Below are 24,157 nucleotides of genomic sequence, written 5' to 3' on the forward strand. Positions count from 1 at the left end.
TACAGAGGAGGAATATAAAATATTCCGGCTCCTTTCTACTGGCTAGAGAGCCAGTAAGGGATATGGGGAAGCACATGTTCTTAGGAAAAACCAGCTGGGGAACGCTGCAATATGAAACACATGGTTAAAAACATATGTGTACTGCAGTACGTGTATGACGGTTGTGAGTGTGGGTGCATGAATGCCATGGCATGCCCATGGGTTTCATGGAACAATTTTTGAGTTGGTTCTCTCCTTCTACCACAGGACCTGGGAATCAAACTCAGGTTTTGTCAGGCTTGCTGGGTACGCACTCTTACCCACTAAGCCATCTCACTTGCTCAAAGTGTGTAATTACTCAGTTACAGACTGTGCCTCAGACCCATTATCCCAGTATTTTGACAGCATAGACGAGATCACAGTCAGGGTGTCCATAGTATGGCAGAGTACACTGTAATCCCAGGACTTGGCAGATGAGGCAGAAGTATCCCAAGTTTAAGGCCAAGCTGAGCTAACTCAAGAGCCTGTCTACAAACCCCAAACTAACAGTGGAGCTGCCAGTGCAAAGCCATGGTTTTAGGACTATCACTGATGCTCTTAGCTCACACTCAAGCTACTGTCCTATGAAAGAAAATCATTCTTGGGTTCTTCTGGGATTCTTCTATTGTAGTCTTATGCCCATGGCAACTGAATTTCCTAATCTCTAAAAATAATTTCCTAAGCAAGTAAAAATATATTTTGAAGAAACTATTTGAGGAAACAGACATAATTTATAAGTCTTATTTTAATTTCAGCAAACCATTTTAAACACAGTCAACTGGGAGTCAGGAAAATTTGTTTTTCTCTGCCTGTAAGTAGATGTTAATTCTGAGTAAGTTAGAGAAAATATGTAATTAAAACAAATTTCACAATGTTAAACATATAATTTATGACTGTTTAAAGTCTTCTTTGATTTTAAACTTGGGATCTTGGAGACTTGTGTGATGACTCTGTAAACTTGACAGGCTCTAGACTCCCCTGGGACACAAAGCCCTAGGTGTCTGTGAGGGAGTGAGGTGGCGGAAGTCTCACCCTAACCGTGGGTACCACCATTCCAAGGGCTTCCGTCAGGGACTTAATAAAAAGGAGAAAGTCACCCAAGCAGCTCTCTGCCTCCTGCCTAGGCTATAATGTGACCAGCTGCTTCAAGCTCGTTTCATGCCTTTACTTGCCATAATGGACCACACCCTCAAACTGGGGGCCAAATGAACCCCTACAGGGCCTTTGTCAGTCACTCTGTCACAGCAGCAAGGAAGGTCACCAATGCACCCGGTAAATTAAGATGAACTAAGATGAGTAAATACCTCCACAAATACATAAAGAACTACAACCATACAGTGAACTGATACTTTGAATATTTATTTATGTTCTAAAATTATAACCACTGGGAGGAAAATGAATCGGAAATTAGTTTTCCTTTACTCTTTGAAAATTTAAACCATTGTGTATTCATGTCCACCCTGTACTACTTCTCTCTGTTGGACTCCTCCACCTGTTCTAAAGAAATGTGATTTTCCTCCTCTAGCAGCCATCAAGTGCCAAAAGCTTCTCCACTCTGGGTAGGGCCTCAAGAGCCCTTCCCATAGCAATCAGTATCCTGACTAAGTATTTACTGGTCCGGGGTTGGAGCTCAGCTGGCAGTGCTTGCCTAACATGTATCAAGTCCTGCATTCAATTCCCAGCACAGAAAAATACAGCACATCAGATGCAGAGGCAGGAGGATGAGAAATTCAAGGACATCCTCAGCTACAGAGCGAGTTCAAGGCCAGTCTGGGATACATGAGACTGTGTCTCAAAAAAGAAGTTTACATTCTAAAATTCTTCCTGTATTTTTCCAACCATAGTACCTGTATGCCTTCATCATCATCACCATCACCACCACCATCATCATCATCATCATCATCATCATCATCATCATCATCATAATATAGCTCACCTGGCGTAGGACTTGATCCAAAAATAGATAAACAGTCTAAAAGGATAGTTAAGTTAATTCGGAAAGTAACAGATTCTTCCTGAATGATAAATTCTTGAAACACTTCAGCCTATGAGAAAAGAAAACACAGAAGTGAGGTTATAGTAAAGAATGACAATTCACATGTAAGATTCTATATTTCACTTTATACTTAAAAAGTAACAATACTGTGCCAACTGCATGAGAATAATTTCTCATTCTCCACTAAGATATCAATTTTTCAACCATTACCCACTAGAATACTACTCAATGGTTTAATAGTTACAGGTATAACACTAAGTTGAGTCCCATTTAGAAGCTCCTGAAGTGGGGAGGGGAGGGAATATGATGAAATTATATTGTATGAAAAATTTTTAAAAATTTAAAAGTGAGCCTGGAGAGATGGCTTAGCAGTTAAGAGCACTGGCTACTCTTCCAGAGGACCCAGGTTCTATTCCCAGCACCCATATAGTAGCTCACAACCATATGTAACCATTTCCAGAGGATCCAACACCCTCTTCTGGAAGGTACTCTGAAGGTACCAGGTACATACCTTTTGCAGACATTCATGCAGGCAAAACACTTAATACACATAAAATAAAAAAAAAAAAAAATTAAAAAGCCACAAAAAAAAAAAAAGACCCCTCCTCAAGCAGGGGTCCTTCATCTTCACTTCTGGATATAAACCTACCACCCATGTGAGCTTTCCCTGCTCCTTCCTTGAGCCCATCAGTTAAGACTAAAGTCACTTGTGAATAGAACAATTTAATAATGCATGCATCATAATAGTTTCCAATTTCTTTTTTTAAAAGTTAATTCTATGTGCGTTGGTGTTTTGCCTGTGTGAGGATGTCAGATCCTCTGGAACTGTGGTTACAGACAGTTGTGAGCTGCCGTGTGGGTGCTGGGACTTGAACCTGGGTCCTCTGGAAGAACAGGCAGTGCTCTTAACTGCTGAGCCTCTCCATTTTCTTTTGAAGACAGAAACCATGTTTTATTTATTCCTCCATTTGTGAGGTCATACTACACACATGTTCAAAACTATGAATTGATGTTGAGATCCGATATGAACCATATAAAGAGTTAGATTGCAGCTGTAAGAATAAATTATAGCTATGGGTGATGGTGCAGGGCTTTCATCCCAGTACTTCAAGACAAAGTAGGGGCAAGTCAATCTAGAACTTGAGTTCAGTCTGGTCTATAAAACAAGTTCCAGGTAACCAGGGTTATATGTTAGATGTTAGACCCTGTCTCAGCAAAAATAACAAAAAAACAAAACGCTATTACAGCCAACAAGAGGGAAAACTAAACCGTGCAGGACAATAATTATAAAGAGTAAACAAACATTGAGTTTTCATCTTAAGACAGCTGAAATTAAATCGGTTGCAGTTGCCACTTATGTAAATAGGGATGATATTCGTGCCTATTTTTGTAAAGATTAAAAGAGGTAAACGACAGCCTGGGCTACAGAGTGAGTTCCAGGACAGGTGCCAAAGCTACGCAGAGAAACCCTGTCTCGAAAAACCAAAAAAAGAAAAAAAAAAAAAAAAAAAAAAGAGGTAAACGATGAGAAGAGTATCTCACAGTTTAACCTTAATAAACTATCATTAGTGGGAAAAGCATTTGTTGGCAGGAAAGAAAAAAAAAAAACAAGAAATGGCATTTATTCTCTAACTTGAATTTTTTCGAATAAGTCCTTCAAAATTCATTAACTAGGCGAATGCTTACAAGTGCCTCCTCTCCCCCATACCTGAATAAAGGCATTTGCTTGCACGCACTTTGCGTTTTCCACTGTAACTTTGAGTCCATTTTTAGTAGCAAAACACGCGGCGTGTTCTTTAAAATGAATGGCTTTCAAGACCGTGGAGAGATTCCTCACGTTGTCAAGGCTGGCCACCAGGCAGTACTGTTCGTCCTCGTCCTGAACGTGCTGGGTTAGGAGAGGCATGGACGGTCCCGGCACAGTCGGCTCGGAGAGAGGGGTGCTCCTCTTCCGGAAGACCTCTGAAAACCTGAGAGACGCACAACAAACCTGGCATCAGGGCTGAGAAGACTGGCCCCCTCAACCCGAGCCGAAACCGGCTGACCAGGGAGAGCCCCACTTCTGCCATTTTAACGTTTGGGGAAATTCTATCTCCCTGTTTCAAAACTACGGTTTCCTCGTCTTTCACGGGGGGGAAAAAAAAAAGCAATTCACGGTGCAAAACTGGCGTGTTTTCCACAGGTAAAGAAATAGGTTACAGAGCCTGCTTAGAGCCTGTTTGGCGTCTCCTAGCGCCACCAACCCGGCCATCCACCGAACCGGAGCGGCCGCGGCCCCGACAGTCACCCCGCTCACCAGCTCGCTCGCCGCACAGCGGCGCTGCCACTAAGGGGAGCCCCGGGCCCCAGGCCCCTGCCTCTGAGGTGATGTCCGACGCCTCAAGGCCCTTTCCAGCCCAGCCCCAAAGAAGGACACCCTGAGCGTCCCGAAGCTAGCAAGCCTGGCAAGCAGCTCCCGCCGCCGTTCAGATCCGCCGCCACTTGGGCCACCGTCACCACCGAGCCGCCGCGGGCCTAGATAGTCTCCGACGAGACCGGAAGAAGGCGCCCTACAGCTGGATGACTAACCCAGAGCCTAGTGTGTGCTACCATAGAGAACGGAAGGCGGAGCGAGCGGCAGAGCCGGAAGTGCGGCCTGCAGCTAACGCGGCGGGGCAAGATGGCGGCGACCAAGAGGAAGCGGCGTGGGGGCTCGGAGGTTCAGGCAAAGAAGCCGAAAAGGAGCCGGAAAGATGCCGGGCAGCCCGCTAAGCCGGACGCTGTGGCGAAAGAGGTGGAGGAGGAAGATAGAGATCGCATTCCAGGTCCCGTTTGCAAGGTAAAGGGCCCAACTGCGGGGCTATGTGTGGCGTAAGCTTCGGGACCCGCTTTTTGGCTACCGACGTGACAGCAGCCAAAGCTGTACTGGCTCACGAGCTCAGGGGTCCCCTTGACTGGACTGGACAGTGTATATGTCTAATATTCGTGCAGGTAGCCTCCTTAAGACAGCCGTCCGTAAACCCGTAGCCAGCTCACAGGGAGGCGATTGAACGGGGTATTTATTTCTAGTATTGTGTTTTCACTCGACCCCCGCCTCACCAGGGTAGTGTTTTACCTTGTTTTTGTTGTTGTTTGTTTTGCTTTTTCTCCTTTGGGTGTATCTACTCCATTCCTTCCGTATCTTGCCATGTTGGCCGGTATCAGACAGGGATACCGAAGTTTGCTTGCCAAGCCTTAAAGTTATTGTCTTGTGAGTCTAACTTGCTTGGTTGGATCTTAGGGATAATAAAATACTAGAAGAGACTATGAGTTCTTTCTGTGTTCAGCAGTGCTCCTTACTATAATGCAAGGTGAGCTTCCCCGGCCTTGGCATCTCTGAGATGATGAACAAGAAAACTTCTTCCAGAAATACTGGCCTTTAGAAGGAAAGAAGGCTTCATAGAAAATTGCATGTTTATTTAGAGGGCGAGCAGAGTTAACTTTCAGTCAGCTGAAAACCCCTTAAGCAAGATGTATTAATGGAGGAAAAGATCTTGCCTTAGACTTGTCAATGCCTGTCCTGTGCTTGGTGTATTACTACTTTAGTATTTAGGTAAAAAGGAAATGTTACAAGTGAGCATAAATTGTAGCCCAGTTCTAATTAACAGTTAAATCTTGTACTCTTCTCTGACAGGATAAAAAATGCTTTCGAGAAAAATGAGCTGGATTTTAAGGTTTTCAACACGTGTTAGTGCTCTCCCTCTTTTAGGAGCTGGACAGAAACATGTTGGAATCTAATCTGAATCACACTGTGATACATTCATTGGAATTCATGAGACACTTTTAGGATAGTAAGGAAAGATGAAGGACTTAGCCTTTGAGCTTGATTTCAAAGAAAGGGTTTTATTTTGATATTCAAAGAGAGAGTGAATGACAGAAGAATTCATCAAAGGCATTGAGGTGGGGAAATACAGAAAATCTAAAAATTAGAGCCAGGTTGGATGCAGGGCCAGTGTTGGACAGTGGTGAAGTAAACAGTCAAAATGTGTTTCAGACTCCAATCATAGAGGGTATATGCCGTTTTGAACTTTGGAAACCCCCGGGAGGTAAAGTCATGACTTGGACAGCGCTTTTAAATTATGCTGGTTAGATAACTGTCAGAAGTACTTCTCTCTGGGAAAGCCAGACATTCAGGAGCTTTGCAGCTGATAATCAGTTATCAGGGTTTAAGTAAGGACACTGTATAAGATTTACAAATTGTTGTAAAGAGGTACTGATAGTATTTAGTAGTGCTTGTGATGTATGTCTAAGAAAATAAGGACAAATGGGATATTCTGAATCGAGGAACTGAAATGATGGTAGCAGAAAGGAGGAAGGGAGAGAGGAAAGGTGAAGATTGGGAAGGAAATTTGCCGGATACAAGTAGGTAAAGTTTAGTGTTACACGCTTGAGTTCGAAGCTTTACTCTTAATACATGTATTATTAGGGCTAGAAAGACTTCTTACCTTTCTTTAGATAGTTAAAACTGGAAATGAGCATAGGGGACTTAATGGAGAGAATAAAAATTAAAAAAATGAAAGGGTGCTACGAATGAATCCTTACAGTAGTAAGGAGCAATTGAAGTGTTCTTTGTTTTGTTTAATGCTTGTTTTAGACAGTTTACTATGTTCCTAGGATAGCCTTACATCCCTAGGTTCAAGGGATCCTTCTGCTTCACCCTCACTAGCTGGGGCTATGGAGGTATACCACCATTCCTGGTTCTGGAAACTTTAAAACACTGTCATGAGAACAGACCAGATAAGTTCAGCACAAGATGTTAAAACCTTTTAATGTTTTCTTTTCCTTAGGGCAAATGGAAAAATAAGGAGCGGATCCTCATCTTTTCTTCGAGAGGAATAAATTTCAGAACAAGACACTTAATGCAGGACTTGAGAATGTTGATGCCCCATTCTAAAGCAGGTACTTCAGTATCACGTACTTTAAAATTTGTGTGTACGAACTCACCTAATTATATAGAACACAATACAAGGGTTGGGGGTACAGCTCAGCCAGTGAAGTAGAGAGTCTGAGTTTAATCCCCAGAACTGCTGCCATAAAGGAGCTGGGTGTGGTAGTTCACCATAGTTCACAATTACAACTTCGGTTCTCAGAAGGTGGAGGCAGCTGGATACCTGGGACTTGCCGGCAAGCCAGCCTAGCCAAGTTGGCAAGCTCTAGGCCAGTGTAAGTACCCTGTCTCAAAAAACAAGCTGAGCCGTGCCTGAAGATAAACACCTGAGGTTGACCTCTAGATGGATGGACCAGAACACACATACATTTCTAAGTTCATTTTTTTCAAGTACCACAGTTTTAAAGAAATTTAGCATTTTATAATAAACTGTTGACAAAATCCACATTTTCTTTACTTTCCTAAACATGTATCTTAATATAGAAACATTTTCTAAAAGTGTAAGGATACTTTCATTACAATGGCTTCCAAGGTCAGAAGATGGGTGAGATGCTAAGTAAGGACTGGCATATATTGCCTTCTGAACTTTTAAAACTTTATTTTACTTACTTACTTGCTCACTCGCTTATTTATTTATTTATTTATTCATTCATTCATTCATTTGAGGCAAGGTCTCACCGTGGAGCGCTGGCTAGCCTGGAGGTCACTATGTGGACCAGGCTGGCCTTGATCTGCCTGCTTCAGCCCAATGTTGGGACTAGAGTATGTGCCACCCACCACCCATGGCTTACCAGTGTTCTGTTGTAGAGACTAGTGAAAAGCGTTTGCTCTTGAGATTAGCTATCTGCACTGCTGTGTGTGTGTCTGTTTCCTGAGGATGTTTTTGTATTGCGTTTTACATAATGGTTTGGTTCTTTAGTGCTGCTCAAGCTGACATTGCCTGTGCTGTCTTCCATCCCTGAAACTAAATCAGAATTTTCATTGATGCCTTTCATTTATATGGTTATTCAAAGCCAATTTTAAAGTTGGTTTATTTGATTCAAAATTATATTTTCATTAGTTAAAATTATAAGTTTTGGCCAGGTGTGGAGGCACACACCTTTAGTCCCAGCATTTAGGAGGCAGAAGCAACCTGATCTCTTGAGTTCAAGGCCAACTTGGTCTACATAGTTTGTCTCTTTAATTTTGGGAGCTGGGTACAGCGGTGCTTACCTGTAACTTCAGTGATGGGGAGACGAAGGCAGGAGGATCAGGAATTGAAGGTCATCCTGAATTACATAAGTATTCTGAGGCTAGCCTGAACTACATGAGACCCTATCTTAAAGAAAAAAAATAGTTTCAGTTTTGAGTAAGGCCAGGTGGCACAGGCCTATAATTTCAGCTACTTGGAAGCTGGGGTCAGAAAATTGAAAGTTCAAGGCCTGCTGAAGCAAATTAGTGAGACTCTGTCTGAAATTAAAAGTAAAAAGAGGGCTGGGTAAAGTAAAAAAACAAACAAACAAACAAAAAAACCATAGCTCAGTGGTAGAGTGCCTGCCTGGCTTGTGCCTTGCCCCGGCTTCCAGTCTCCAATACAGTGGCAAGTGTGCACTGCACTATCTGCCCACTACTTGTTTAGTTTATATTTAAAAAGAAGGAAGAGGTGGAATGGTTTTAGGTCTAATCGGTCTTAAAAATCTTCTGTCACATTATCTACATAGCATATGTAATCAAAGCAAGGTAGTGTTCAAATCTGTAATTGCTTTCTCTTTTTCTTTTTATAGATACTAAAATGGACCGTAAAGATAAATTATTTGTGATAAACGAGGTAATTTTAAAATTAATTACAAATACTTTATTAACCCAAAGATGACTCATTTAACTAAGGTTATTTAGTGACTTGTGAAAAGCATTTTGTGAATAATTCAAATTTTATTAATTTCACTAATCTGTCAGTTATTTTTCTTCCGTGATAGCTAGTATGTGAAACTTACAATAGGTACTCTTAAGAATTATGAGTTAAGGGGCTGGAAAGATGGCTCAGCGGTTGAGAGCACTGCTTGCTCTTCCAGAGGTCCTGAGTTCAATTCCCAGCAACCACATGGTGGCTCAAGGCCATCTGTAATGAGATCTGGCACCCTCTTCTGGCCTGCAGGCAAACATGCTGTATACATGATAAATAAATCTTAAAAAAAAAAAAAGAATTATGAGTTAATTAGAATTAACCAACATATATGAAATTTAAAAAATGTTGGCTATTTATAGAAAACTTATAGAAAGTACTTTATCAAAAGTATTAAATGTGCAGAGAAAATTTGTTCTCACGGTATTACAGACTAGAAATAGTAAAACTTCAAAGTACTGTTGAAGATACTAAGCTTATATTTCAAAGCAAAATTTTCTAAACAGTTTTAAGATAATTCTTTGGCTGTTGAAAGGCTTTTATTTGGTAGTTTGGCACAGATGTTGCTATAACATAGCATTATTGTACAAGCTGTGGCAACATTGTTGACCAGAACTAGAACAGTTCCCTTTTGTCAGGGAGCTTTCATTCCAGTGAGGGAGATAGGACGTAAACAAGACTTATAATTTCAAGTGAAGATAGGAAGAATAAAGCAGTGTCTGTATTTTTCACTACTGAGCTAGACTAGAAAAGCCTTTCAGAAGGGGAGTTGTCAACCTACTATTCCAGACTTAAAAAGAAATCTGGTGAGAGAGCATTCCAGAACAGAAGGCAGATCTTTTAAGTCCTTAATATGATTCAAAATGAGCATGGTGTTGCTACCCCTTAATCCTGAAAGACCCCCGTCTGGAGTCTTCCCTCTGGAGAGACCCTCGCCCAGAGAGCACACCGAGACCACAAGTCAGATGCAAACAGCAAGAGGCTTTATTCCGGAACACGGGTACCCGGGGCGATACAGTCCCTCCAGAGGCTGAAGAGACTGGCGCGCGCACGGGCTGGAGTAGAGGGTTTTTATAGGGTTGGGCAGCGGAAGGGCGGGTACAGAAGCAGGAAGCATAGTTTACAGGGTTCTGATTGGACGATTCGTATGAGGCCAGGTTCAAACTCAGGACAGCTCGTGGTTTTTCCCCGAGCTCGACACGCCTGCTGACTTGGCTCTCATCCAGGGTACAAGTTGTTTTTCTGACCTCTAGTTACTTTTCAGGCCTTGCTCAAAAATGGCGTTAGGCTAAGCAAGTATGCTGGGGCCCTTCATTCCCCCATTATCTTATCTCAGGGAATGGAATCCTCCATTCATGGGGAAGAATAGGGATGTGACTCCATTTCCACCTGGTTGAGTCGTTGGTATTGTTGGGTCAATACCAAGGTCTGAATAGTAGAAACGCGTTCCCTGATAAATTGGACAAGTCTGTTTAGGATACAGGGCCCGAGCGTCAGAAGGAGCAATAAAATCAGAAGGGGTCCCATAAGGGTGGAGATGAGGGTGGTGAGCCAGGGGGACCTTCTGAACCATCCTTCAAACCATCCCTGCTGTTCTTCAAAGAGTTTTTGTCTTTGTTCTAATCTTTTTCTTAATCTAGCCATGCTATCTCTCACCACCCCAGTATGATCCGCATAGAAGCAACATTCTTCTTTAAGGGCGGCACATAACCCCCCCTCCTGCAGGAAGAGGAGGTCTAATCCCCTCCGGTTCTGCAGAACTACTTCAGACAGGGAGGTGAGCGACTTTTCCAAGGCACTCACGGATTCCTCCAGTGCCTGGATATCAGTATGCATGGCAACCTGGAGTTGTCTGAACTGGTTGGTTTCCATGAGGGCAGTGGTACCTGTGCCTATTCCGGCGGCGACTCCTCCCATAGTTAATCCACCTAATATCAGGGCCAGGGTTAGCGAGACTGGCTCTCTTTTTATACGGGGGACCCCTGTTTCATATCGGGCATAGATATCTTCAGGTGCATGGTAGACTATCTTGGGGTACAGTTCTATGAGCACACAATAATCGGCCGTGTTGGCTAGTATTGAGGAGGAGAGGCATGGTGTAAGTCCAGTGCTACAGGCCCAATAAGTTCCGTTGGGAGCCACGAGATAGTGGGGTCCTGGAACAAGTGCCTGGGTGCGATTACACAGGTGTTGGTGGGTGTAGGGTACTATCCCCAGACATAGTCCTTGTCCTGACACCTCGGAGATTGTGAGCTTATGCTGAGGTGTCGAGGCACATCCTGACGGGGGTGAAGAAGAATTGGTGAAGCTTCCGACTACGGCCACCCCCTCATAATAGGGAGGTGTGGAGACTAGGCATAACCAGCATTCCTGAGTCTGATTTGGGTTGGTAACATTGAGGGCTGAGTAAGCGCCCTCTATAAGATTCAATAGCCGGTCTCCCGTACCGGGCCTGGGTGGCTGGAGGGTGACTGGGGTTACAGTAGCATTTGGAGCCGTGCTTGGGCGAATGGCTGAATTGGGTCGGGGGGTAGCCCTCGGGGGTGCCGGAGCGGGTAAAGAGGGGCGCTTTTGGTCAGAGAGAACCTGGTTGGGACCTATAGAGGCGGAGGGCTCCGTGATTTTAAGCCTAATCGTAAACACGACTCCCTGGTCCCATCCCGTCATGTAAAGTCTAAGTCCCCATGTTTTACCTTTAATCCAGTCTTGTGTTATCTCCCTTCCCTTCTGAGTAAAAGATATATTCAGGGGGTTGCAGGTGAAATTTACACAGGGCCCCCCCCCCCTTCCCAGTAAGTGTTATCTCTTCCTAACGTGACAGTTCCCCAACAATGTCCTTGAGTAAGAGGACGCCATGAGTGGCTTTCTCTTTGGGTAGTTCTTTTTACCCTAATGAGGTCCCAAGTGGATGAAGGCTCCCAATAGGTATTACCAGTTGTTTCACATCCCCATGCTTTACAGAAGTAACTTTCATAACCCCCACATTGTCTAATCATCTTTCTGTCCCTACCATCCCGGGGGCAGACGTAAAAGGATAGTTGTGACAGGGCTGCTCTGGTTTCAGGGTGACCACATCCATATCTCCCGTCACTACATTTGCAAGTTCCCTTACCATCCTGACAGACGTCTGGTGCTCTGGGGTTCATGGGGTCAGTGGTGGGGATGTCCCAGTCCTCTGACCCTGCTACTAGTTGGCAGAGATCTGGATGCAAGTTAGGCCACCATGTGAAGGGGGTGTGAAGGGCGGCCGTTTGCCAGACCGTCTCCCCAGTTTGTGAGATAACCTGCCAAGTGAGCCTCTTAACTAGGTGCGGGCTCTCTGCCGCCCTAGTCCCCTGGGGGTAGGCAGAGATTAAGAGGAGGGGGAGGAAGAGGAGCCGCGGGCCAACCTTATTTTTAGGGGGTTTTGTGTGCGGCGCACTGTCCATGTTGACTTTCTGGATCCTGCTGGGTCGGGTTCCCTGGCAGCCTTCACATGCGAGGCGTGGATCCATGCAGCAATCCCGTCGACCTTGAGTGCAGTGGGGGTGGTCAGCAAGACAGTGTAGGGCCCCTTCCACCGTGGTTCCAGATTCTTGGTCTGGTGTCGTCGGACCCAAACGGAGTCCCCGATCTGGAAGGGGTGGGGCACCACCGGCTTGTCTAGCTGCTCCTGATAGGCCTTGGCCAGGGGCTTCCAGATCTCCCTCTGCACCAGTTGGAGGGCTTGAAGATGTGCCTCTAAAGTAGGGGTGGTAGCAAAGGAGGAAATATCAGGATGGAGAAAGTCTACAACAGGAGGTGGGGCCCCATACATGATCTCAAAAGGGGTTAGGCCGTGTGGGCCAGGGGTATTTCGGGCTCGGTAGAGAGCCAAGGGAAGTAGGAGCACCCAATCTCTAGTGCCAGTTGCAAGCGTTAATTTGGTTAAAGTCTCCTTGATTGTTCTATTAGCTCGTTCTACCTGTCCTGAGCTCTGGGGGCGGTATGCACAATGGAGTTTCCAATCAACCCCCAATAGTTTGGCCACCTTCTGACTTACCTGAGAGACGAAGGCAGGCCCGTTATCCGACCCCAATATTTGAGGCATCCCATACCTGGGGAAGATTTCTTCCAACAGTTTCTTTGTTGTCACGTTAGCCGTCTCATTCTTGGTTGGAAATGCCTCGATCCATCCGGAAAAAGTGTCCACGAAGACCAGGAGGTACCGGTACCCGTAGAGTCCGGGTTTTACTTCTGTAAAGTCTATTTCCCAATGAACACCAGGACGATGGCCTCTTTGGCGGGCCCCCTTGTTTAGATGAACCTTTCCTGCGTTGACTTGAGCACAGGCTGGGCAGGTAGAAGTTACCTGCTGGAGTACCTGATCCTGGTTCAGCAGCACTGCCCCGGTGTTTTCTCTGTCCAATAGGGTCTTCATCTTGTTTTTGCTCAAATGGGTCAATGCATGGAGGAATCTCAGCATGTATCGGGTATGGGAGGTTGGCATGACCATCCGGTCCCCTAGTATATATGCTTGTCTTCCTTGTTCCCAGTCCGCCCCCATTTTCTTTGCTAGCTCATGGTCTTCTGGGCTATAGGGCACGGGGTCTCTCTCAGGCTGTGGTTCTTGTATGGCCATCAACTGGCTGCTCCCTGCTGGCTGGGAAGCCACTGTTCGGGCAGTCAGATCCGCCAGCCGATTCCCTCTGGCTACCGCAGAGTCATCCTTTTGATGCCCTGGGCAGTGGACAATACTGAGTTGGAGCGGGAGGAACAGGGCCTTTAGGAGGTCTAGGATCTCTTTTTTGTTTTTGATTTCCTTACCCGCGGACGTCAGCAGGCCTCTCCGTCTGTAGATTTCCCCGTGGACATGTGCAGTGGCGAAGGCATATCTGCTGTCAGTATAAACTGTGAGCTTCTTACCTTCTGCCATCCGGAGAGCTTGGGTGAGCGCAATCAGTTCTGCGCGCTGGGCCGATGTCCCGGGCGGGAGTGACGATGCCCATACCACTTCCGATTCAGTGGTTATAGCTGCCCCGGCTCTGCGTTTCCCCTCCTCCAGGAAACTGCTCCCATCTGTGTACCAGACAGCGTCTGGATTCTTAAGCGGCTGATCTGTCAGATCAGGGCGGGTGCCATGTGCTTCGGCTAGAATCTGGAGGCAGTCATGCTCCTCGGAGGGGCTAGGCAGTGGCAGCAAGGTAGCAGGGTTAAGGGAAACTGTCGGCCCAAAATTTACCCGGTCTGAGTCCAGCAGTAAGGCCTGATAGTAAGTCATTCTGGCGTTAGAAAGCCATCTGTCCGGTGGTTGTCGGACCAAGGCCTCCACTGCATGGGAGGCCAGCACAGTCAACGGCTGTCCCAGAGTCAACTTCCCGGCATCCTTGAGTAATACGGCAATGGCTGCCACCATGCGGAGGCATGATGGCCATCCTGTAGCCACCGGGTCCAATTTCTTGGACAAGTACGCTACAGGTCTCCTCCAAGGTCCCAGTCTTTGCACCAGTACCCCTTTGGCAAAACCTGAGTTCTCATCCACAAACAGCTCAAAGGGCTTGGTTAGATCTGGCAGACCCAGAGCCGGGGCCTCGAGTAAGGCCTTCTTGATCTGTTGGAACGCTTTCTGATGCTTCTCCTCCCATTGGAACATGGCCCCTGGTTTAGTGAGGGGGTACAATGGGGCTGCCAGTTCGGCAAAGCCAGGAATCCAAAGGCGGCAGTACCCAGCCGTACCCAGGAGCTCTCGAACTTGGCGGGGGTTCCGAGGAGGGGGGATGGAGATTATCGTCTCCTTCCTCGCTCTTGTTAACCATCTTTGCCCCCCGCTCAGGGTGTAGCCCAGGTAGGTAACCTTGTCTCGGCATACTTGAGCCTTTCTGGCTGAGGCTCTATAGCCCTTTTGTCCAAGTCTGGCCAATAAGGCTCGAGTGCCCTCCAGGCACTCGGTTCGACTCCTGGCCGCCAGGAGTAGATCATCCACGTACTGGAGCAGAGTCAGGGTTGGGTGTTCGACCCGGAATCCGGCCAGATCTGCATGTAGGGCCTCATCAAAGAGGGTTGGGCTATTTTTGAAGCCCTGAGGGAGCCGGGTCCAGGTTAACTGTCCCGAGAGCCCTTTTTCTGGGTCCCTCCATTCAAAAGCGAATAGCATTTGACTTTGAGGGTGCAGTCTCAAACAAAAGAAGGCATCCTTCAGGTCTAGCACAGTGTACCAGACGTGGGTCGGTGGGAGGGTGCTCAGAAGGTTATAGGGGTTGGGCACCGTGGGGTGTATGTCCTCCACCCGCTTATTGACCTCTCTCAAGTCCTGGACCGGCCTGTAGTCCCCTGTCCCCGGTTTCTTAACAGGCAAGAGAGGGGTATTCCAAGGGGACTGGCAGGGCTTTAGCACCCCTTGGTCCAGGAGCCTTCGAATATGGGGCTTGATCCCCTCATGAGCTTCCCGTGACATTGGGTATTGTCTAATTGAAACGGGAGTCGCGGAGGCCTTTAGTGAGATCACCAGCGGTGGTTGGTCGTGTGCCAGCCCCAAGCCCCCAGTCTCTGCCCAGGCCTGAGGAAACTCTCTCAGCCAGTTCTGTAGTTCCTCAGGTGATTTCTCCGGGGGTTCTGGTTCAAACAAACGGTATTCTTCTTCTAAACTGAGGGCAAGGATTTGTAGAGAGTCTCCTTTAGGACCCGTGACCCTCGGTCCCTTCTCATCAAAATAGATTTGTGCCTTCAATTTGGTTAATAGGTCCCGTCCTAACAGCGGATGGGGGCATTCAGGTATGTGCAGAAAGGAGTGAGTTACTTGCCCTGATGCCAATTGGACTTTTCTCTCGGCAGTCCAATAATACCTCTTGTTTCCAGTTGCCCCCTGCACCAGTGCAGAATGCCGGCTAAGAGGCACTCCGGCATGGGTTAGGACTGAATGTTCGGCACCGGTATCAACCAGGAAGGTCACGGGCTGCCCCCCGATCTTGAGGGTTATCCTAGGCTCAGGGGGGGGCTCCTGGCCTTGACCCCCCTAGTCTTCCAGACTAAGGAGGTCTACGGTCTTGGGCTTGGGCCGGCGGGGTCCTTGTGGCTTCTTGGGGCACTCTCGGGCCCAGTGTCCCTTCTCCTTGCAGTAAGCACATTGATCTTTATCAAGGGGTGGCCTCCTTCGCTCTCCCGACCTATCTCCCTCTCTCCGCTGTCCCTGAGACACAACGGCGGCCAAAACCTTTTTCATCTCCCTATGCTGTTTCTTGTCCCTTTCCTCTTGTTTCTGCCATCTCCTTTCCTCACGCTCCTCAGGAGTTTCTCTCTTATTGAACACTTTCTCTGCTTCCTTCAATAAGTCTGGCAACCCTAGCGCCTGTAAACCTTCCAGCCGCTGCAATTTGGTTCTGATATCTGAGCTAGACTGATAGATAAATGATAGGATGACACCTGGTGCTTGCCCTGGGTCTTCTGGATCATACGGAGTGTACATCCTATAAGCCTCCTTCAGCCTCTCTAGAAATGCAGCGGGTGTTTCTTCCTTTCCCTGTATCACATTTCTTACCTGAGCCAAATTGGTAGGCCTTCTGGCGGCCGCTCGGAGACCCGCTAAGAGCAACTGGCGATAGAGACGTAGATGCTCCCTACCTTCAGGTGTATTGAAGTCCCAGTCTGGGCGGGTCAAGGGAAAAGCCGCATCGATGACATTTGGGAGTTGGGTTGGCCTCCCATCATCGCCCGGAACCTGCTTCCGGGCCTCCAGGAAAACTCTCTGCTTCTCCTCTACTGTTAAGAGGGTCTGCAGGAGCTGCTGACAGTCGTCCCAAGTCGGCCTGTGAGTCACTAGGATGGACTCAATTAGGCCGGTCAAGGCAACAGGATCCCTAGAGAAAGGGGGATTATGTTGTTTCCAATTATAGAGGTCTGAGGCTGAAAAGGGCCAGTACTGCAACTGGCGATTCGGCCCCTCTCTGAGCGGGAAGGCCCTGGACTCATTAGGGGGGTCATCCCGGCGGCCGGCAATGGGGGACGGGGCTGCGTCCTCTTCTCCAGCCCCGTGGGTCCTGTGAGTCGAGGTGACTTCCGGATCTGCCACGGGCACGGCCGGGGACGCCGCCACCGGGGCGGCGGCTGGGGCCGCTTTGGCCGGCTCTCCAGGTGGTCCGGCTCGATATGGTGGTGGGTCCTCCGTCAGGAGATCTATAAGGGGGGTATTGGGGTCTGGGGGAAGGACTGGAGGCTTAGGAGTCTCCTTGTGAGGGAGCACGGGGTAAAGGGAGGAGTCCGGGTTGGGGGGCGCAGAAGGCCCAGAGACTGGAGGGGGCTGGGGAAGGAAAGGCTTAACCCATGGAAATGGGTTCTCGACCAGTGATCTCCAGATGGCGATATATGGGACCTGGTCGGGATGCCCATAAGGGCTAGGGGCAAACACCTTACCCTCCACCTGCGAAATAAGAGAGAGGTTAAAAGATCCCTCTCGCGGCCAGCCGACATTCATCATGACCCATTCGGCCTTGCAGAAGGTGATCCATTTCTTCTTCCTGACAATGACACCTTCATTGTTTCCTCGAGCCTTAACATCGGACCAGTGGTCCGTGGTTAGGCTCAGTGGGGTGGCGACAGCCTGTCCCATGATGGTCTCCAAATAAAGAAGGGTTAGACACACAACGAGAAACAAACAGACAAGACAGACCACAGAATTTTTCGCTGCGCGGCTCCGGCGTAAAACCGAAAGCAAAAACTCAGATGGGGACGCGGAGTGTTTGAATTCTCCGTCCCCTGCCAGTACCACGTATCCTTCTGATGCGTGGGTGGCCCCGAAAAACCGTGCCCCAGAGGGGACTTTCCGTGCCCCAGAGGGGACTTTCCGTGCCCCAGAGGGGACTTCCCGTGCCCCAGAGGGGACTTCCCGTGCCCCAGAGGGGACTTCAGATACCCGTGGAACGTCTTCCAGGGTTTCGGTGGGCGAAGTCCGAGCTCGTCAGCTCCTTCAGCCCCCACCAACTCAGACCTGACTTAGGACGTCCGACGAAAACGAAAGACAAATAAACAGACTGAGACAATACAGACAGACAGTGGCCGGCCAGCTTACCTCCTGACAGTGGGTCGGTGGTCCCGAGGCGGGGGTCTCCAATCCCGGACGAGCCCCCAAATGAAAGACCCCCGTCTGGAGTCTTCCCTCTGGAGAGACCCTCGCCCAGAGAGCACACCGAGACCACAAGTCAGATGCAAACAGCAAGAGGCTTTATTCCGGAACACGGGTACCCGGGGCGATACAGTCCCTCCAGAGGCTGAAGAGACTGGCGCGCGCACGGGCTGGAGTGGAGGGTTTTTATAGGGTTGGGCAGCGGAAGGGCGGGTACAGAAGCAGGAAGCATAGTTTACAGGGTTCTGATTGGACGATTCGTATGAGGCCAGGTTCAAACTCAGGACAGCTCGTGGTTTTTCCCCGAGCTCGACACGCCTGCTGACTTGGCTCTCATCCAGGGTACAAGTTGTTTTTCTGACCTCTAGTTACTTTTCAGGCCTTGCTCAAAAATGGCGTTAGGCTAAGCAAGTATGCTGGGGCCCTTCAATCCCAGCACTTGGGAGGCAGGGGCAGGCAGATTTCTTGAGTTCAAGGCCAACCTGGTCTACAGAGCGACAAAGAGAAAAAAAAAAATTTAAGGTATTGATTAAATCACTTTGAAGTAGGTTTAACTTACTTTTGCTTCTTACCAATCCCTTAATTCATGAATAAAAGCCTGTGTAAATAAATTTTTAATTTTTTTTTTTTTTTTCAAGACAGTGTTTCTCTGTGTAGCTTTGTGCCTTTCCTGGATCTCGCTCTGTAGTCTAGGCTGGCCTCGAACTCACAGAGATCCGCCTGCCTCTGCCTCCCGAGTGCTGGGATTAAAGGTGTGCGCCACCACCGCCTGGCTTAAATTTTATAAAATTAAAGGATAAACCTAAAAGGCTGATGGTTAAAATAAAGGGTATCTTTGGTTTTCTTAGGGCTATATTTTGTGATACAGTTTAACTGTTGCATCTCTTATTTTCAGTCATTGTAGTTTGTGCATGAGACTATTGTCAGAAGAGATCTTCAGTAACAGCACAGACACCTGTTACTCTGAAATATTAGGCTGGCTGGGTGTGAGTAGGCAGAGTATCAGGATAAGGCCAGTCTGGGCTGCATGGTACCCTGCCGGTAAAAAAACAAAATACATCGTATCTTAGACTCATTAAGGTTTACCTTGAGTAGACTGCCAGAAAGGAAATATAATTCTGTGTGTAAATATATGTAGGTTGTTTTTAGTGGCCTTGCTTAAATCTTTCTGGAAAAATCTGGTTATTTATTGCCGTGAATTACTTTCATTCTTAATAATATTATCTGTTCCTCCTCTCCCCCTTTGTTTTAGGTCTGTGAAATGAAAAACTGCAATAAATGCATCTACTTTGAAGCTAAAAAAAAGCAGGATCTCTATATGTGGTAAGAGAATGTAATAATGGAGTTGAGTTGTTCCTTGTACATCTTATATAACAGGATCATCCTCTTATGTAAAAGGGAGGAATAGAGTAGACTTGTTTGATTGCAGAGTATTTGAAGCCCCTAAAGAACATTGAATATTAAAGACATGGGCTATCTTACACTGTAGACATGTGCATTTTATACTATAGACATCCTATCTTATACTGTAGATATGCTTTTTATAATCTGCCGGTAGTAGTGAACATTCACTGCATTGTACGTTGTAATCCTTTAAAAGCTTCCTTCATATATTTCAGGCTTTCAAATTCACCTCATGGGCCGTCTGCTAAATTCTTAGTTCAAAATAGTAAGTTTGACTTAACATTTTTTTAATGAAAATTTTAGAAATGTTTGGGGATAATCTTGTCAAAAGTCTTAACTTTGTTTTCATTACATACCCTGGCTGAACTTTAGTTCATACCCTGGCTGAACTGAAGATGACTGGAAACTGCCTGAAAGGTTCTCGCCCCCTTTTGTCTTTTGACCCTGTAAGTTTCTCACTCAGTGCGTGGCATCTAATTTTCCTACTTCTAGTGGTTGATTTTCAGTAGATACAGTTACATATATAATTCTATTTAGTTAAGATAAAAAAGATTTTAAAGAAGGTACTCTGGATTTCAAATAATGTGTTCATATTTTTATTTCTAGGCTTTTGATGAATTGCCACATTATGCTTTGTTAAAAGAACTCTTAATTCAGGTAAATAGCTTTCCTACAAGTATTTTTAGGAATGTGTAATAGATGAATGCTTTCCTCTGAACTTGCTTGTTAACTTAGTCATCCAGAGCATGTACTGTGCCTTGGGATGAAAAACTAACAGACTTCTTTTCTACAAGATCTTTAGTACACCACGGTATCATCCCAAGAGTCAGCCATTTGTGGACCATGTGTTTACATTCACCATTCTGGATAACAGGATATGGTTTCGGAACTTCCAGGTTAGCTTTGCTTTACTTATTATTTGTTTAAATATATTGGGATATGTAGAATTAATGACAATGCAGATGTATAGTTTTTTGCTTTAAATAGCTCCATTTCTCTTCAGATATTTGTGGCGAATGATTGTCTGCTGCCACACACCTGAAATCATCTCTACCTACTTTTTGTTATGGTTGTTGGTTGATATGATATATAACATTTGTAACAAACTACTATACTCATTTAAAAAGGGAAAATAGATTGGAAATCTGTGGGCTGAGTGGCTTCAGCCTTTCCTGAATCCTGTAAGGACTGGTCATTGTTCCTCTCCTGAAGGGTTAGTTAGAATGCAGCAGGTAGAGGGGTAGGATGCTGTTAAGACTTAGGAAAACACAATTGCTATAGTAACAACTTAGGTGAGTCATGGCATGACTCATGCAGGAGAAGTAGGGATGCTCGAAATCTCTAAGCAGGAATTTGACAATAGAAATGTGCAGAAAAATGGAGAAGTGGAGAACAGCGAGAACAAGATTTCATGCAGCAGTGATGGACATGGGGCTCCTGTCTGCATGTTTTATAGAAGAATCTTTACAATGTCAGTTAAATTTGACTTCGGAGAGTAGATCTATTAAGAATGTGAATGTCAGACAAATCCCTGGACTTCCCCAACATGTTCAACATAGTAGGTCCCAGGACAGCCAAGGCTATGTAAAGAGACCCTGTCTCAGCAGATAAACAAAAAGAAGTTAATGTTTGTGAGGCTCAAGATATGAAACAAATTCAGACATCTCAATTTACAAAAACCCTGTGGGATAAAGTTCTGGGTGTGTAAGCATGAAGACATCATGTTTGTAGGTCTGGAGAAGTAGAGACAGGTAGATCCCTAGGGCTTGTTGGCTGGCCAGCCTGGTTTAATGTTTAAGTTCCAGGTACCAGGAGAGGCCATCTCAGAAAGTGGGCTGCTGAGATGGCTCAGCTGGTAAATGCTTGTCACTCAGCCTGGCAGCCTGAGTTTGTTTGGGACACAGGTGGCAGGAGAGAACTGATTCCTGTAAGAAGTGTTATGATTTGCCACTTGCCAAGTTCTCAGCATGTCTTCTTTTCAAGATTATCAATTGTGGTCTTGGGATTCATTTTGTTTGTTTGAGACGGGGTCCCTCTAGCTCTGACTGGCCTGGACGTTAGTATATAGACAGGCGTAGATCCATCTGCCTCTGCCTCAGCCCCCAGTGCTGAGGGTAAAGAGTGCCCTGCTCGGTTTGTCACTTCTTAGAGCATGTTGTGCTGGCGTCTTGGTTAGTTTACCTTTGGCAAGATTATACCCAAACCAGAAGGAATCTTTCTTTCTTTTTTATTGAAGATTATAGAAGAAGACGCTGCTCTAGTGGAAATAGGACCCCGCTTTGTCTTAAATCTCATAAAGATTTTTCAGGGAAGCTTTGGAGGACCAACTCTGTATGAAAATCCCCATTACCAGTCTCCAAACATGGTAAGCTGGGTATTTTGATTGTTTGGTGTGTGGGGTGGGGTTGAGTTTTTTGAGGTTTTTTTTGTTTTTGTAATTAGTGTTTTACCTCCTTTATGACTGAATTTGATTTGCTACACATTTTGCTACGTGCAAATTACTACTTTAAAAAAATGATTCTGGGTGCGGGGACATAAGTGAAGACCTGACTCAAAAGCATGTACTCTGTTGTGTCTAGCATCGGCGTATCGTAAGGTCCATCACAGCTGCAAAGTACAGAGAGAAACAGCAAGTCAAAGATGTTCAGAAACTGCGGAAGAAAGAACCAAAGACTGTTCTTCCACATGACCCCACTGCAGATGTCTTCGATATACCAGCAGAGGACAAGCCAGTAGAAATACAGTGGGTGAAACCAGAGCCTAAAGTAGACCTGACAGCGAGAAAGAGAAGGATTTACAAAAGGCATCGGAAACTGCAGCAGAAGATGAACAGGGGGAGTGCAAAGTGAATCAGTGGATAACTATCTTTTTTAGTTACTGGATATTTATTTTGTATTCCATGTGTAAATACTTTTAGTTCAAGAACTAGCTATGTCTAATTAAGGTACCATTTTAAAAAATTAAAATCTTAAAGGCAATGTTGGTCTTTTTCTAAATAAAGCATCTCCAGAATGCACCAGCTACTTTGTATTCTTTTCAGAGCCCATTTAGTATTACTGAATATTTAGCACACTTACAGCTTAGGCCTGCCCTCTTTGGTTTGAATTTTAGTTTGGTCAACCTGAAGTTCAATCAGATTTATTGGTTTCTGATTACTTATAAAGGTGTTAGGCACTTTGAGAGCAGAGTTTGGGGGGTGTGGGGTGAGGTCATTTTACTGAGGTTTCACTGCTGAAGTCACTAGTTCATGAAGCCTTGGGAAGCCAACTTCTGATCATTTCTTTATCTCAATGAAGAGTGCATTTGATTCTTAGGTGTTGAAAACGTGCTAATACCTGTCTGTAAGCGTTTTTTTAAATTTCACATTTATCTTAGAAGCAATTACTATAATTAGATGTAGTAAAAGGAAAAATAGGAGAGTTAGGATATAAGAAAATTGTAGGATTTTCCTCCTGTGAAAACTACTTGGAGTGTAGGAGACAATTTCAGCTTCTAGGGAGCAGTAAGTAGCAATAGTGAAAGCAGCAACTTGATCCTCCAGTGATACGGGGATAGGTGGCTGAGGAGATGCACAGATGTTTTATATATATTTTACATACATACACATGTATATATGTTACCATACATACATATATATATATATATATATATATGTATATGTTAGAACTGTATCCGATGGTTTTGTCACCCTTTTTCACTTAATGTTGGGTGTTTCCCCACATCTGCAGCATGTTTACTCCCTGCACAGCATTTCTATCATAGCTCTATTAGCATCATGTGCTTTATCCCTTCAAAGATAGTTCAGTTTTCTTTTTGTCTTTCTATTGTGATGTCTGTGGTTAATATTTCTATACAGAAACCTCTGTACAACACTCATGGTTAATACTGCTCAAAGTTTTAAACAAGGCTTTCTGATATTTTTGTAAGGTCCAAAAATTGTACTTTGCCAGACATTAGAACATTCATATCCTTGTGCAGCTTGCCAGTTAGAATACCAACTGCAAAAGGATTTTGTGTGTGTGTGTGGGGGGGGGGGGGGCATGCTGAACTAACTTTGTTTTTCTGTGGTAGGGTTGTTTTTCACTTATATCTAGACATTTTATGTAGTTACTTGTTCTAGATATAATTCCTAGTTTAGTTTTTGATTATTTTTTTCTGTCCTTTGGCTGTTGTTGCTGTGATAAACATCCTGACCAAAAGCAGCTTGGGGAGTAAGTGATTTATCTTAACTTTGAGGTTCATCACAGGAACATTAGGGCAGGGACTGCGGCCTGAATCTGGAGGCAGGAACTGAAGCAGAGACTCAGTAGGAACACAAGATTACTGGCTTGCTCAGCTTTTTTGCTTTTAACCTACCACCTGTCTAGAGATGGCACCGCCCCTACAGACATGCCCACAGGCAAATGTGAAAGAAGTACTCCTGCAATTGTGGTTCCCTCCTCCCAAGAGACTAGTTTGTCAAGTTGACAAAATCAGCACAAAGTTACTTAAGACCTGAGTGTAAGGGGCTGGAGAGATGGTTTGGGGTTAAGAGCATCGGTTGAGTTTTCAGAAGACCTGGGTTCAGTTGAGAGGTGTTTTTAATTGTGCCACTTTTCTTGAAATAGTTTAAGACTATTTGAAGTCAATTAAGTGATGTGATTCAGGTCAGAGGTTTGTTCACCTGAAGTACTTGTCTGGCCAGTTTCTCATGGCCATAGCTGGTAAAATACAGGAGACAAAGGAGAATTGGTTGGTTCCACAGTTAAGTATTGCCTTGAATGAAAATGAGACTAGGGTGTTAACATCTCAGGGAGAGTTCATTAGAGAATATTTGTTATGAACACATTACATATAAAAAGTTGCCAGTTTTGAAAGACGTGAATTAATACTTTAGAT

General features: G+C 45.5%; 2 protein-coding genes across 9 annotated transcripts in view; one reads left to right on the forward strand and one right to left on the reverse strand.

Annotated features, from left to right (window-relative positions):
* Positions 1-4,508, reverse strand: part of Rad1 (RAD1 checkpoint DNA exonuclease) — a 73,178-nt gene extending 68,670 nt beyond the window's left edge. For 4 of the 8 annotated variants that reach the window (XR_008219447.1, XR_008219446.1, XR_008219445.1 and 1 more), the window contains exons 1-3: positions 4,311-4,508; positions 3,723-3,984; positions 1,955-2,063 (exon numbers count right to left, since the gene is read on the reverse strand). Coding sequence is in view for 5 of the 8 variants with exons in the window: in XM_052743130.1 (XP_052599090.1) it covers positions 1,955-2,063; positions 3,723-3,920 (307 nt within the window). In the remaining 3 variants the exon portion in view is untranslated. The remainder of the gene's footprint in view (positions 1-1,954; positions 2,064-3,722; positions 3,985-4,310) is intronic. The other 4 variants (XM_052743134.1, XM_052743132.1, XM_052743131.1 and 1 more) reach the window with 3 other exon arrangements.
* Positions 4,509-4,620: 112 nt separating this feature from the next.
* Positions 4,621-22,295, forward strand: Brix1 (biogenesis of ribosomes BRX1). Its single transcript, XM_052743129.1, has 10 exons — positions 4,621-4,832; positions 6,820-6,931; positions 8,684-8,727; positions 19,128-19,198; positions 19,495-19,544; positions 19,652-19,725; positions 19,886-19,936; positions 20,074-20,175; positions 21,516-21,644; positions 21,859-22,295. The coding sequence occupies exons 1-10, from the start codon at positions 4,674-4,676 to the stop codon at positions 22,126-22,128; spliced, it is 1,062 nt and encodes a 353-aa protein (XP_052599089.1). The 5' UTR covers positions 4,621-4,673; the 3' UTR covers positions 22,129-22,295.
* The last annotated feature ends 1,862 nt before the right edge of the window (positions 22,296-24,157 follow it).

This window comes from Peromyscus californicus, unplaced genomic scaffold (assembly GCF_007827085.1).
Source record: "Peromyscus californicus insignis strain IS unplaced genomic scaffold, ASM782708v3 Scaffold_18__1_contigs__length_77618521, whole genome shotgun sequence".
NCBI classification, from domain to species: Eukaryota; Metazoa; Chordata; class Mammalia; order Rodentia; family Cricetidae; genus Peromyscus; species Peromyscus californicus.

Coding starts and splice junctions, on each gene's coding strand:
- Brix1 (XM_052743129.1), top strand. CDS start 4,674: ATGGCGGCGACCAAGAGGAAGCGGCGTGGGGGCTCGGAGGTTCAGGCA. Junction 4,833..6,819: donor TTCCAGGTCCCGTTTGCAAG/GTAAAGGGCCCA, acceptor TCTTTTCCTTAG/GGCAAATGGAAAAATAAGGA. Junction 8,728..19,127: donor AATTATTTGTGATAAACGAG/GTAATTTTAAAA, acceptor CCTTTGTTTTAG/GTCTGTGAAATGAAAAACTG.